The sequence below is a fragment of the Pleurodeles waltl genome, chromosome 8 (genome assembly GCF_031143425.1).
Source record: "Pleurodeles waltl isolate 20211129_DDA chromosome 8, aPleWal1.hap1.20221129, whole genome shotgun sequence".
Classification (NCBI taxonomy): domain Eukaryota; kingdom Metazoa; phylum Chordata; class Amphibia; order Caudata; family Salamandridae; genus Pleurodeles; species Pleurodeles waltl.
The window spans coordinates 848,987,907-849,003,101 of NC_090447.1; the positions used below are offsets into that span (position 1 = coordinate 848,987,907).

General features: G+C 43.3%; 1 protein-coding gene across 1 annotated transcript in view; it reads left to right on the forward strand.

Moving 5' to 3' along the window:
- Positions 1 to 4,076: 4,076 nt before the first annotated feature.
- Positions 4,077 to 15,195, forward strand: part of LOC138249562 (putative nuclease HARBI1) — a 37,920-nt gene continuing 26,801 nt past the window's right edge. The window contains exons 1-2 of the mRNA XM_069203508.1: positions 4,077 to 4,211; positions 14,243 to 14,294. Of these exons, the coding sequence (XP_069059609.1) occupies positions 4,077 to 4,211; positions 14,243 to 14,294 (187 nt within the window). The remainder of the gene's footprint in view (positions 4,212 to 14,242; positions 14,295 to 15,195) is intronic.

The following is a 15,195-nucleotide window of genomic DNA, read 5'->3' on the forward strand; positions in this document are numbered from 1 at the left end:
ATATGCATTAGCCCTTTTACTTTATGTGCTGTCATGAACCTTACTTTTTTTGCTTGAAGTCTTGCAACTCCCTTGGCAAATCTTTGGCCACACAAATTTTTAGATAAATTCCAAATGCATCCTCCATTAGTTTCATCACAAATCACTGATTTGTTCCTCTTCTTCCTTCTATTTGAGGGGGGTGCAGTCCTAGGTGCAGGTGGGAGGAATGTTCCTATCCCTTGGCCATGCCACCAGAAATAACCAAAGTATTTACTGCCACTAGACCCTTTTCCCCATTGTAGCCTTTGAATTCCTTAAGCATTGTAGTGATCACAGCCTTGTTTGGAAGGTATAACTCCAAGTGTTGAAACTGAACATTATCAAGATAGAATGGAAGTGTAGCCTCTGACCCCACACACAATTCAGCTTCACATGTCTCAAACCGTTTGTTAGAACACTGTCAAAACGACACCTTAACTGAGAGTAAACCAATCATGCTGCTTCCACATGTCAAAGGAGCTTCAATGAATGGCGGGAATGCAGAGTAGGTTGCAATGAACTGGTGTATTTGGGGAGGGAAAACATGCCAGGAGATTTTGAATGTCACCACTGCCGAAGACCTCCAGCACTGTTTTTGTTGGGATAGAAATAAAAGCATTTGTGTGTCTACATGACTTATCCAGCCTTAGTAGGTCCCAAAGGGTCCAACCTGCAACTGCTTGATTCATTAGCAACCACTTCTTGTCTGTCTCCCTAAACATTGATGAAATTATGAACCACAGGTGTGCTCCCTGACAGTACCTAATTCTTTTTCTACCTACCCCCACATAAAATTGAGGAACATCTTCTGCATGTTCATCAAGTGGGTTATCAGGATGGGCAAAGTGTGGAAAAGGTATAATAATATAGTAAGGATGTTAATTTTGAGGATGTTAATCTTTCCCAACCTTATACATAAAAAGGGCGCTATCATCACAATTTGTCCACAGTTTGTTTACATAGTTTAGCCCAGTTAGCTATGTAACACCCCTCTAATCTTATTGTGAGGTGAAGGCCTAAGTATTGAATGAGTGTATCCACCCATAGTAGACTGTTCTCCATTTTTTACTGTTGAACTTATTCCATTGGGGGAGGAATGGTTAGGATTTCTGACTTAGGTATATTAATCTTGAAAGCACAGGCTTTCTGAATGAGGACTTGAACCTTCAAATCTGAAGGATTGATAGTTAAAGATCAGTCAGGGACAGCAACACATAAGCAAATAGGCAGGTCATGCGTTCATAAAACCTAAATTGCATGCCTCTAGTTCCTGGATGTTCATTAATGGTCATAGCTAGGGAGTTTACAATCATGTCTAAAAGCAGTGAGAACAGTTGGCACCTCCATCTGGTTCCTCTTTCAAGTTAGAACTGTCTGATTTGTCCGCATTCACCCTGGCCCTCATGCATAGTGTGGCATAATTTTTCAGAATCCAACCCAGCATTTTTGGACCCAAATTAATCCTTTTATGTGTCAAGAACTCCCAGCTCAAGTGATTAAATGCATTGTCAGCATCCAGCATAAACAGCAGAGCTGGGAGCTGCTTCTGAATTGTCTTTTCCGTAAGGTAGGCTACTCTATGTATATTGTCTGGTCCTTGCTGCTGAGTTTAAATCTTTTAGGTAAGCCTTTGTTTTCTTTTTCTGTTTGCTAGAAACTTGGGCAACAATTTTACATCTGTATTTAACAAGGTGGTCTCTACAAGACTCTCCCCATTTTTTAGGATGAGGGTGATGTCCATGCCCCCTTCCTACATGTTTGGGGGGTATTCCACTGTCCCCTTTAAAACATTGAAGAAATGTGCTACCTCCTTATCACGAAAGTGGAGGAATTCTCTAAAGAAGCCAACCGTAAAGCTGCCTGCCCCGAATGTTTTGTTTGAATTCCTCTATTGGAGCACTAAATTAATTTTGACAGACGATATGGATTCCTCCAAAGGCTTTACTGAGTTGGTGTGAAATAACGGTCCTGATGAGCCTTCTATCTTTTGGCATACAAGGAATGCTCAAAGTTCTTAAACAAAGCCTGCTTTTTACCATCGCAAGTTGTCCAATGCCGGTCTCCCTATTTAAGGCACAGAATTTTTCTTTTCAGTCTGTGGACTCTCAGTCTGTTGGTCAGCATAGGGCAACCTTGTCCCCATCCCATAAATCACTTTTCCTAACTTAAGGACAGTTGTTTCGGCCCTATCAGAAAGCAGCACAGCCAGCTGTGCATGGTAACCAACTGAAGCCAACTGAGGACACATTGCATGGGTGTTATGGTGCTTATTTATTTGCTTTCATGCTTTCAGTTCAGTAGTAAATGTAACCATTTACCCTTTTCTAATGTTGTCACCTCTGCAAGTTAAGCTCATCACCAGGCCCCATATCAGTGACTTAGTACAGTCATTGAGCTCTCACTTATATACCTAGTCATGGAAAATGGCCATGGGGTGGTGCCTTCTGTCACTGTAGTCACCCTTAAGTGGGTGCAGTTTAAGAAATCTCAATGATCTGCAGCTCTTCCAGAGATCATCTGAGATCATGTGTTCTTAAGACAGAATCTATGCATGAATTTGAATAATATAAAGGGTTTTATATGTTCATCTGGGTGTGGCATACACCATGCATCCTCTAAGTAGTGGTCTCTGAATTTTTCTTGCAGGGACTTTGACATATCCTAGGTCATGCATGAACCAATGCCCTTTCTGTCCAGAACAGCACTGTACACCAGATTAATATTGCATCCTGCCATACCTCCTTCTAGCTAGAACTCACCAGATCTTCCAGAACGCCTTTTAACAATCCCCTCTGCCATAAATTGGGGGTATATTCATTAATTAACATAGTGGTTTGCTGGCTTACCTGGGTCTACACTAGCACAAATATACCATCTGGGTCTCTTTTCACTGCAGTACCTCTGTTTCTTATTCAGGTTTTTGTAACACCTAATGTTAAAAGAAATGAGTTTGATTCGACTGTTGTCATGTACAGTCACATGCCACTTGTCAAAAGCTACTGTCTAACCCCTTCCACTCTTACCACTTGCTGGCCTCACCCACACCCTTAACAAAGACCCAACTTGGATCCCTCGAGTTGTGGTTAAGAATCCACCCCTGCTCGACTTTGAGGTGTGTGATGCAGAAGGAAGACCCAAGTAAAGGAAGTGAATAAACATGTTAGTACTTTACCCCTTAGCTGGTAAGGTTTTTCCACCCCCAGTCGTAAGCCCATGCTGAATTTGCATCCTTTTTACCCACATTTTGTGGTTTCTAAAGGTAGATGGGGTTTATGCAATCCCTTAAATGGAGCCGAGAAAATAGGCAAAATATAGCAAGATTTTAGTATTTTGGGGAAAATGGGAAAAAAGTGCTGTGAAAGAAAGCATATATATTTTTTCATAAAATTACCATTAATTAAATGTTTGCTGCACATCATCCTCTTCCTAGCCAGCATTCAGGATCAAGCAGAGCTGTAAAGACATTTTGTTCAATGGCAAGTGTGGCTGTAGATACACATGCTCTGCATACTCCTGGCATCTAGTGTTTGGCCCGGAGTGGTGCAAGTTGTTTTACGTCGAAGAAGCATTTCCAGTCACACAATGGAGTGACTCCTCCTCTCGTGATAGTGCACAATTGCATCAACTCCTTTGCTAGATTGTTTTCTCTCCTCCGTCGCGTTCGAATGTGTGTGTCTTCGGTCCGTCTTTCAACTCGCTCCGGTTCAAAATCATTATTTCCATCTTCTCTTCTTCAACAGTATTGTTTTCTCTTGTGCTTTCCTATCTAAGTGCTCATCTTGAATCTTCGGGATGGGCACTGATCCCGTGCCCACTGGGGCATCTTTGCCGATCTCAGGCCTGCCTCACCACGGGGCACCAAGCACTATGCCACGCTGATGGAATGAACACTGTTTCGTTTCTGTCTTTAGTGCCATGCTAAATTTCCACACACTGACCTACATCTGTTGTGTAACCTGTGCCTGTCCCCCGATCACCAGGAGGCTACCTGTGACACCTGGAGATCCTTCCCGTCAAAGAAAATGCTTCGGGACTGAAGGGCGTGTCGACTAGAAATGGCGCACGGGACTCCTGATGACACCCTGGATGTCTTTGGGGAGGAACACACCCAGGAGGAACCAGAACAAGAGGAAGAGACCTTCTCTATCCAGGACTCCCCCAACGTGGAGTCGGACATCGAAAGCCACAAGGTAACATCTGCACAACCCATGAGTACCTTAGCCCATCCTACCCACCCCAAGACTGTAACAAAGCCCCATCTAGAAGTTGCTGGTTTGCCACTGCCACCAGGCCATAGCCGGATCCTAAAATCCCTTTTAGCTGCCCACCCTCTGGCTCGGTTCTGAAAAAAACCAAAACAAAGCCATCAACTTCATCTTCGACCTCCGGCACCTCAGACCGAGACATCGTTTCCATCCCGGTCCGAATTTCGGCTTTGAGCCAACCACCCACCACCTTTACATCGGTGCAGATGAAATTGCACCAAATGAGGCCTTCGGTGCCCAAATCCACGGACCCGAAAACCTCGGAGCAGAGAGATTCAAGTTAGACTTCGGATACACCTTCTCCCGTGGAGCCTATCCTAGAGGCTATGGATGCTCGTCAGTGCCGTCCCCATATTCAGGAGGGTTGAGGACAAATTGTTGCTTCTCTTCCTGAACTGCTAAAGAGGAGGCTGTCTTTTCGAAAAGCCCTGATATTTCTTCAACTCCAAAGAAAAGAAGCAAGGTAAAGGCCACCAGCCCATCTTGCAGGCCTTCTCCATTTCCTCCACCTGATCCACCTTCTCCTCCTCCTACATCCCCTTCTTCTCCTCCACCTACCTCTCCTCCTCATTCTCCTGCCTCACCTACTCCAGGAGATAAAATCCCTCAAGGATCCCCTTTATATGTTGGGGAAGATCTGGGTGAGACACAGCATGACCGGGACCCATTGAACACTTATGACCCTGACCCAATATGGCCAATGATCCAGACTTATATCCTGCATGCCCTCACCACCAGAGGACATTACTTCCTACCAGCAAGTAGTGTCAAGAGCAGCTGCATTTCACAATGTGGAACTACACAGGGACCCTATCAAAAAGGTCCTACCGTTTGACATGCTCTCATCTACTGACAGGGATATCCAGATTCTCACGATGCTCCGTGGCATGCTTCGGCATGCTGACAAAATCTTCAGGGAGCCCATCCGCTCTAGGGTTATCACCCCTAGAGTAGACAAAAAATCTAAGCTGCTCCCTCAGACCCATTATATATTAGGTCGTAGGTCCCTCCTGATTTCATCGTAGCCGCCACTGCACAAATACATGCTGTTAGCCAGGCCGCATGTGACTGCCCGAGACCAAAAAGGTTAGCAAGAAAATCGATGCTCCCGGCAAAAGAGTAGCAACACAAAAGGATGATGGACGGAGTGGTCAACAATGCAAACACTCACCCCTAGTCATAGATCTGGGTTTAATCCATTGTTCTTTTCCTCACCATGCCACCCCAGTTTGGACCCAGCCAAATGCAAATCAGTCTTGACCCTGTTCCTAATGGGAACAGTCCACCCCGAACTGCCAAGCCAGGTTCTCCCTGGACCGGAAACAAGCATCCTGGGATCGGTTTCAGGGTATCACCCTTCATCAGCCAGGCTAGCTTGAAACCAGTGGCACAGTGAGCACGGGACCCACGTCTAATCCCTGTTTCTTTTGCTCACCATGCCACCGCAGTTTGGACCCAGCCATATGCAAATCAGTCTTGACCCTGTTCCTTGTGGAAACAGTCTAGCCTGAACTGCCAAGCCAAGTCATCCCTGAACCGGAAACAAGAATATTGGAACAGCTTTCAGGGAATCACCCTTCATCAGCCAGGCTAACTTGAATCCAGTGGCACAGTGAGAACAGGACCCACATCTGGGCATACCCTTCCCACTTAGGACAACTTTAGCAACACAAAGAATGATGGACTGAGTGCTGAACAATGCAAACACTCACCCCCAGTCACAGATCTGGGTTTAATACATCGTTCTTTTGCTCACCATGCCACCCTGGCAAAAGAGTGGCGCAGACAGCTAACTGTTGGCAAATCGTCAATTCCCAAGTGTTACTGGCGAGATAAGACTGGGTTCCCTGGGATGAAATGGAGGATCTCCTCCAATTTCTCCCAGATGAACACTGCAAAAATTGTTGCTGAGGGACAAACAATCTCAAATAATTCTATCTGTTGTGGCCTCGATGCCGCAGATACAGCTACATACGACATCAGTGCAAGTGTCCTACTAAGAAAGCACGCATGGCTCCCCTGCTCTGGTGTCAGACCAGAAGTACAGCAAGCGGTCCTTAACATGCCCTTTGATAATGAGCATATTTTTGGCACTAACTACTACCCTTGAGAAGCTAAATAAGGACTCGGGTACAGCAAAGGACACAGGTGCTCTCCAGTCCCCCACACAAAGGGGCACTTTTCCTCGCTCCATTTTCAGGGATGCCTACAGATCCACATCCTCCGAGGTGTCTACTTCCCAATCCATACAGCCTTCATCTTCCTATTCCAGGGGTTTCTGTAGGGAATCCTACAGAGGCACCAACAATAAAGGCGGAGGTAAGATTCCGCCTCCCGAGGCTCTTCCTCTACTGTGAGCAGTGACTACTTCCATCTTTCTCCTGTGCACTCCACACCTGTCTGGGACACCTCCAAAACGTTATTTAGAATGGGTCAACATCACCACAGACCAATGGTTCCTTTTTCTTATCCAACATGGTTATTGTCTGGCGTTCATTACCACCCTTCCACATATTCTCCTGCACTCACAGACTCTCACACAAACACCTCACCCTTCTCGAACAAGAAGTTCACTCCCTTCTCCTCAAAGGGACCATCGAGCCTATTCCCTTATAACACCAGGGATCAGGAGTATATTCTCTATACTTCCTCATTCCCCAAAAGGTCAGCTTTCTATTCTCACCCTAAGACCACTAAACCAATACATCTTGTCAGAACACTTTCACATGGTTACTTTTCAAGATGTTATTCTGCTTCCACAACAATGCGACTTTATGACAGCTCTAGACCCACAGGACACCTACTTTCATATTCCCATCCACCCTGCACACTGAATATACCAAAGGTTCGTTATTACAGGCAAACATTATCAGTGTAAAGTCTTGCCTTTCGGGGTCACTACCGCCTCCAGAGTCTTCACAAAGTGTTTAGCTGTAGTTGCCCCACACCTCAGAAGACAGAACATCCACTTTTTCCCTTACCCAGATGACTGGCTCATCAAAGTCAGTACCTTACGACAGTGCCACTATCACACCCAGTTGACAGTGGGTCTCCTTTACACTCTGGGCTTCACACTCAACTTTTCCAATTTCCACCTCCAACCGCTTCAGATACAACCTTATCTAGGAGTTACTCTCAATGCCGAGTTGGGGCTAGCATACCCCAGCCCAGTCTGCGTTCAAAGTTTTCTGTCTCTTCTCCCCCAGTTTCAGGAGAATCGTTCATAAGCAGACAGGACTATTATGCCCCTTTTAGGAATGATGGCATCCTGTATTGCCATTGTTCCCAATGCCAGACTCCATATGGCGTCCCCTACAGCAGTGTCTGTCTCATCAGTAGTCTCAGTCACAGGGTCACTTGGAAGATCTAGTGTTGTTTGACACCACACTCACCGCTCTCTGCAACGGTGGAACACAACCAACCTGTTGGAAGGGCAGCCTTTTCTAGACCATATGCCTCAGGTCATTCTGACCACAGATGAATGAGTAAAGGGTTGGGATGCTCACCTTCAAGACCTCACAGTAAAGGGGCCACTGGGATCTCAGTCACCAATCCCCATATATCAATTACCTCAAGCTTCAGTGTTTCTAGCCCTGAAAGCATTTCTTCATCAACTATCTCACTAGGTTGCCTTAGTCCGCACAGACAACATCACAGCCATGTATTATGTGCAGAAACAGAGGAGAGGACATTCGCACCAACTGTAACACCTCTCTCAGACAATATGGAAGTGGCCCCTTCACAACCACATTTACCTGGTGACAGATTATTTCCCAGGGACAGACAACAACTTGGCAGACCTGTGGGTCTTGCAAAAATGGTTCTAAAATCAAACCTGCTGAGAAGAGCTTCCTGTTTTGAGGTTCTAGTAATGGTGTTTTTCTGCCTTGGTTCTTTCCCCATGGCAGACAGATGAGTCTGCCACGTGCTGTGGCAGGGTTGAGTAAATTATGCAGCAACAAAACGCAAATTATGAACATCATACAGCTCATTTTGTAATAGTGTTACTTCAGTATTTCATATTTTTTAAACTTTGTAACACTGTCTGGACATTGGTTGCACCTGATTAGTACCATTTTGGTACCCACATGTAGCAAAAAGAAACAACAAGGTGACAAGTCCAGCTTCACAAACGGCCTTTCACTGCGCGCCAACACTTGTCGCTGCGTTTTTAGTAACTTTTGAACAGTTTGAACTAAAAACACTTTTTTGTGTGAAAAATCTGCAGATTATGCAGCTCATGATGGATTATGTGGCAAATATGCAAATCTATAATTGTGCGACAATCACCGCAGCCGCACAATCACATAATTCAAGTGACCCTGCCAGTAATACAGGATCACGCCCATTCATTAAGAGCATTTCATAGTCTGAAGGTCCGGCACTCTCTCCACAAAGTGCGTTTGGTGAGTGAGTGTAGGGGAGGCATCAAAGGCATGACTAAAAAATCAAATGATACTGTAGCTTTTTTCAGTCTACCACTTTCAGTACATATAAAATAATACACTGCTTAACTGAAAAATAAATGCAAGTTGTTAATCAGTGGGAAATGCACTATTGTACATTATGAACTATTCATTAGTTAATGCACTACGCAGGTCTGTGTCTATACCCAAAGAACCACTGACTCTGGTTGTTGCAGTGGGAAATAGTTACTTGAAAATGTTTAGGTCCCAGTCTGTGACAGAAAGCACTGGGAATATGTGAGTCATTATTTTAAACTTGCATCAGAACAGTATAAGATAGGTTCTACAAAATGCGCAAAAAGGGTTCAAATTAGAAAAAAGGGTTCCAAACTATAGATTTCAGTAATTCCCATGGGCGTCTGCGGACCAGTGAAGCTGCTGCATATGAGGTGTGCACACCCAGCCGGCACCTGGCAAGAAATACGTGAAAGATGCACAGAGTACACAACATTGTCAGTCAAGAGCAGAAAGAGATGACCACTTCTTAATTCAGTGACCAACAAAACAAAATAATAATAACAACAATTGTGTCCTGTGTTAATCACAGCAGCCAGGTGAAGTGCACTTCTACTCATCAAAATAACGTAACGGTAGGCAAGATATTAGCAGAATTGCGCAAGAAGAGTCATTCTGCATTTAGAGTTATTTCCTTAGGGCAAAATACCCTCTCACATCTAAAATGGATGTAAGAATGAATTCTGCGCTAAGAAAAAGCACTAAATTCAACAGAACATGAACATCAGTTGCTCACACTTGCTAAATGTGCATTTACAGCAGCATTTTTTTCCTTCAAATTACCGCACGCCCATAACTTTCACTCATTCATGGGCTTGCCTTTAAAAAATCCTCCATTATCACTGGTAAATGCTTTATGTTTGTTCCACCTTGGGGCAGTTTTGTTACTGCCTTGCATACTGCCCCTGGTACGTGGATAATTGCACGATTGCTGATTCGTTTGACTGCAAGAGAACTTCTTTTTCTTTTTGTGTCTCTCCTTCGCGCTCATGCTCATGGCAGCCAAGGCGCTTTGAATCGGCTCGCTTATGTCAACTGTTTTACTTTTCATTTTATATTTGAGTGGTAAGAAAAGTCCAGTTAGAAATTTCCAATGCTAATAGCTCTAACTCGAGCAAATGCGAGACCCATTGCATTGCAAATGCTTGTTCTTGGGCAGTTGTGACATTCGCTTTTCAGATCCACAGCCTGCCCCATGCATTCATTCCCCCAGACTCCTTGAAGTAAAGGACTCTGGGTCTACATGGAAAAGGATACATTTTCTCTGGGGTAATTTCTGTCAGCCCCTAAACTGATCCAGACCTCTGCAGCATTACATCATTGATCTTTCTGGAGACAGGACTAGGACAGGAAGAACTCCACCCCACCTTCACCCCTTCTCCACCACCCAGTCACTCCAGGAAGCCCTCTTGGTGCCTGTTGCTGATCGAAAGGTCAACCCAATGCTTCAAATGGGTCAATGGTTTGCTCTTTTCTGGTGGATGGACACACACTGATCAGGTTACTCCTGGGAGCTTAACCCCCAGAAGGCCCGAAGATTTGCTCATCATGGTGCAGGGTTACGACTGCCTGATTATGGGGTGGTGGGCTAGAGCCCACAGTATAGCAGGCACAGTCCATGTCTCCAAAGTCCAGTCTCCAATTTTGTTGGTCACTCTACCGGAACGCAACAACTCAGCAAGCCCTGGGGAAAGGACATTGCAGTACATATTCGACTTCAAACCCCAGGTTAGTGCCTGCAGTCAGTCTTGCATTCCTGGATGGAGTATGGGTGGAGGGGAGGGGAAGGATGTTGACCTTCCTACACTACAGATGTTCATTGGCATCAAAGTTGTGGGGCATCCAATGCACCATTTGCATTGGAACACCAACATTATCAACAAAATTGCAAGTGCTTTTATTCTTTTTTTTTTTATAACTTTTATTGTAAACAAAGCTCAGCATACATTGGAACCCATATGAATTACATAGGCATGGCGGCTCAGACAAGGTACACAATAGCATCCAGCCATCGACCAACATTACACAACCACTGATCTTAAATCTACTCTTATGCCTCGCCCAGTCTCTCTTGCCTCCCCTCACCTCCTGAGAGCCCAGAGGATAATCCCTCATTCCTAGCTATTCAATTGTGTATCTATAGGCCTCCCATTTGGACCATATTTTTTCGTATTTCTTCACACATCCCCTGGTTTAGTAAATCACTTTTTTATACTCTCTGGCACCAGTCTAAGTCCCTCTCCCAGTCTGTAATTCACGGAGGGCCCCTCGTCCCCTATCCCCGTGCAATATTTTGCTTAGCCACCTGGCCGCCAACTGTAGCCAAATCTTCGCGTATCTGAGCCACCCCTCATCACCCGTACTGCAAGTGCTTTTATTCTTAACACTATCCAGACATAAGTCAAAGGGAGTTTGGAGTATATTTGCAGTGTGTGCCTGAATGTGACCCATCTGTTTTGCCAGGTTACATTTTGACTGATCTGTTGTTTAAAATCTTTATATTTGTTCTTTTTTTATTGGTTGTTCTAGGAAGAACATTTCACATTATGAAAATTCCAGCTCAGAGTATGTTTGTTTTCTGCTGCTTCGATCAAGTAAAACTTCAGTGTTTTCTGAGAGAGATTATTCTGCAGGTGGTATTCTCACAGAGTTCAAATCAGATTCTCACTCACTTTTAACCATCACAATGCTTATCAATTATAGATCCTTGTTTGGACCTGATTGTTTTTCCTTTGGAGGGTGCTTAACTGTGGCACAGGTTGCATTGTTTTAGTAGCAGCACTGGATGGAAATAACAGATGGGCCACATTGTGTGTCATCAAATGGTCAATTCAAGCCTGTTTCCTTTCCTTCTTTCTTAACTGTGTAAAATCACAGTGCTTGTTCCTTCTGTAGCTATCAATGGTATGGCTTCACTGACTTTGAGTATCCAGCCAATACCACAAAGGTTATCTAGAGTAGCAGCTCAAGACATGATGAGTATTTCTCCCCCATGAAGGTCCAGCATGTATATTGTAATACCATAAACCACTTAATAAGGTGAGCAGTTAAGCAGTACATGTCTCTGCATATTGATAAAAGCTCTGCACTCTGTATGGGTTAGTTAGCCCAGTGCACCATTACTCAAAACTGTGATAGTGAAGACTTGAATAAGTATGTTATCCTATCCCTCTACCGCACAGTTTGATTAGTGACTCCACTAATATTTTAGTGGTAAAAACCAGTCCTTGATCTGAGTGAAAGGGACCACTCCACTAATGCCGCTAAGCAGAACAAATCTTTTGTGACTATGCTAGCTTTGACTTACTGCCGAAGCTACTCCCATGTAAAACAACTACAGGAATCCATTGCTAAGAGTCTGTGCTTCTCTTTATTTATTGATTGGAATGATGTGGTTGAAATATTGAAATATATATTGATGGCCACCAGTAATGTTACTGTAATGCACATACAGTTGCAGACGTTACTGCTGTGCTGCAGCGGTCTGCTTATGAGATGCTCTAATTAGTTCACACCTACCTGATAGATTCGGTAATTCTCAGTTTTCTATTACCAATGCTGTAAATTTAGGGAGCCCATCTTGTCCCATAAAGTAATTGTACTTCACATACAGCTTGGAGGCAAGGCTCTCTTTCTGTATGATGATTGTATTTCTGGGTGTATTTCTGGGTCCAATGTGTGCTGTACATCCACCTATTGAAGCTGTCTTTTGAAGCCTGCTAGTCATACCTGTGCCCAGAGCTGCTTTGCTACTATCGTTTTCCCTCACAAGTCTTTGCAATGTTTGGATTCTCATTGGGTTAAAATATTATTGTAACCCTGCACACAAAATGATGAGTCAGAAACTATACATTTTGGAATTGAAATATTTAATTTTGGTAAAACTAGAAGAACTGTGTTCAATTCTGCAGTGTGTACAGTTGAAACTCCTGAAGGCTTACACCTGTGTACTCTTCATTTTAAATTCATAATCCTCAAACACTCCTTCTACTGCTGCACAACCGTTGGAGTATCTCTGTTTTTTTACCTACTGTAGGATGCCCAGATCTGCTTGTAGAAGATACAGTATAGTATCCATTTAATGATCTTATTTATAGGGCGTGAGGCTCTGCCTGTTGATACAAAAGGAAGTGTTGTTTCCTCAGTGTCAGAGCGTATTCAAATTGAATGTTCAAATTCACTTGGCTTGTAGCCCATTGCACCCAACATAATTCAGGAATTTGCTATCCCCGCCTTGGTTGCGGCTTCTAACTATGGTATAGTTCAAGTTCAAGTTCATTTAAATTCATAGTTAATAAAAAACAATACATCATACATTTTTTAAAGGATACTACTCACCCCATACAAAATAAAAAGCAAATACCTTCCATTCTGGTCTAAACGTTCTTCTTAAATTAATAAAATGTAAGATCTGTATAGCTAACCGTAATTTTTCTTCTAATTATACATTTCATAAATATTACTGTTGTGCTGGCAAAAAACCTCCTGATTGGAGTATGTTTTAGTCATAGCCACATACGTTTTGCTATAACATGCATCGATTTCCCACTCTACTCATTTTATGTATGCGATTCTAAGCATGTTAGAGAGGTATCTTAACAAGTTCTAATAATTTTTCTTTAAAATAAGTTATACATTTATCTAAAATCAAATTAATACTCCGGAGCTAAAAATACTTTCCTGAATACTGTGCGGAGGCCTTGTAGGCTAGCAGAAACATATATTAAGTTAATACTAATTGATGAGCTTGCAGTAGTTTTTTAGATGTCAAGCATAAAACTTTGTAAATCTGGCATTCAGGATATAGTCAGAAGGTTTAAAGCAGGCGGTCACCGCTTCTCTACTGGACCGTATTCCCCTCTGATTTAATGCTGCTTTTAATAGAGTCTTACACTCATTCAGTAGGCCAATACAGATGCAGATCGGATGAGCAATGTCTTCCAGTCCACAGCCACAGAGCCTACACTGGGGAACTGTTGCAGTACGTTCCCATGGGGCTTGGTAAACACCACCAGGAATAAGGCCAAATCGGTGTTTAATAAAAAGATCCTTCTGAGCTTTTGACCACCCGGCCTCCAGATATGGCTGATATTTCAGGAGTTTATGCTGATTTATTACCATCCAAGAGTGCGACCTGGCTGCTAACAGGTTCTTATCCATTAATACTAATCTCTTCTTCGCTGTTCGGTTTAAGGTTTTTTTCAATGCATAATAGGAAAGGTTTGGGTCCCATATTTCCCGTACTTTCAAATCTTCTAATGCCTGATCTAGGTACTGTCTGGATTTGGCTGTAGGATTCAAACTAATTTCCTTCCAAATCGCCTGGCAGAATTGATTTCCCCTTGATAGCTGTACGTGTTTCCTGGTTTTAATATAGCTACATTCCTTTGCTATATTTTGGTTTATGTACCCAAACTCCAGTCTGATTTGAGCTTGTGAAGTATACCCTGGTATTTTTGCAATTATACCATCTAGGATGGCGGCATCTTGCCCACGCAGGGCTTCGCTACCGTGCGCTATCGTCGAGGTTAGTTTAGCTGCCACAACTTGTAGCAGGGGACGGTAGCTAGGGCCACTTAGAGTGCGAAAGGCAAGCAGTAGAACATTTGCTTTTCTATATAAATCCTGCTTCTAAGGGAGAAAGGAACCCCGATTATCAAATAGTACGCCCAAGTATCTATAGTGATTGACTTGTTCTAAGACTCCCCTTTGTGTATGCCATTTTTTATCTCTAGGGTTTTTTTTTACTGATCTCCGTCACTTTGTTTTTTTGATTGATTTCCATTCCGTTCAGTTTGGCGTATTCGATTAAATTGCTGATGAACTGTCGTAGTCCTACTTTAATTTGGCTCAGAACTACTACATCGTCAGCATATAGCAGATTAGAGATAAACATGTCACCAACCTTGGGGAGTGCGCATTATTAAGCTTAACGGTCAAATCTGATAGATAGAGATTGAAAAAATACGGTGCCAGCACACAACCCTGTTTCAGACCTTGTTTTGTCTCAATTTTTCTTGAGAGGAAAGATCCATTCCCTATTTTTACTCTGATCCATGTATCCGTATATAACTTCTGAATGGCCTTTAACAATTTCTCTGGTATGGCCCAGGCTGCTAGTTTTTCCCATAAAATGGCTTTGCTGTACCAAATCAAAAGCTGATTTGAAGTCTACAAAACACAAATACAAAGGTTGACTTTTTTGTTTCCATTTGTCAATGACAATGGAAAGAGTTAAGATGTTTGTAACCGTTCCGGGGCCCGTTGCAAAGCCTGTCTGATTAGGGGGATAAATATTGTTCTCGGTTGCCCAGCTGCGGAGATGGTATAAGTTAGTCTTTAACAATATTCTTACTGTGTACTTTAGATAGTTATTTAGTAACTGTTGCTTCTACTGTGGCAAGAACTTTATTGTAAGAACTATCTCC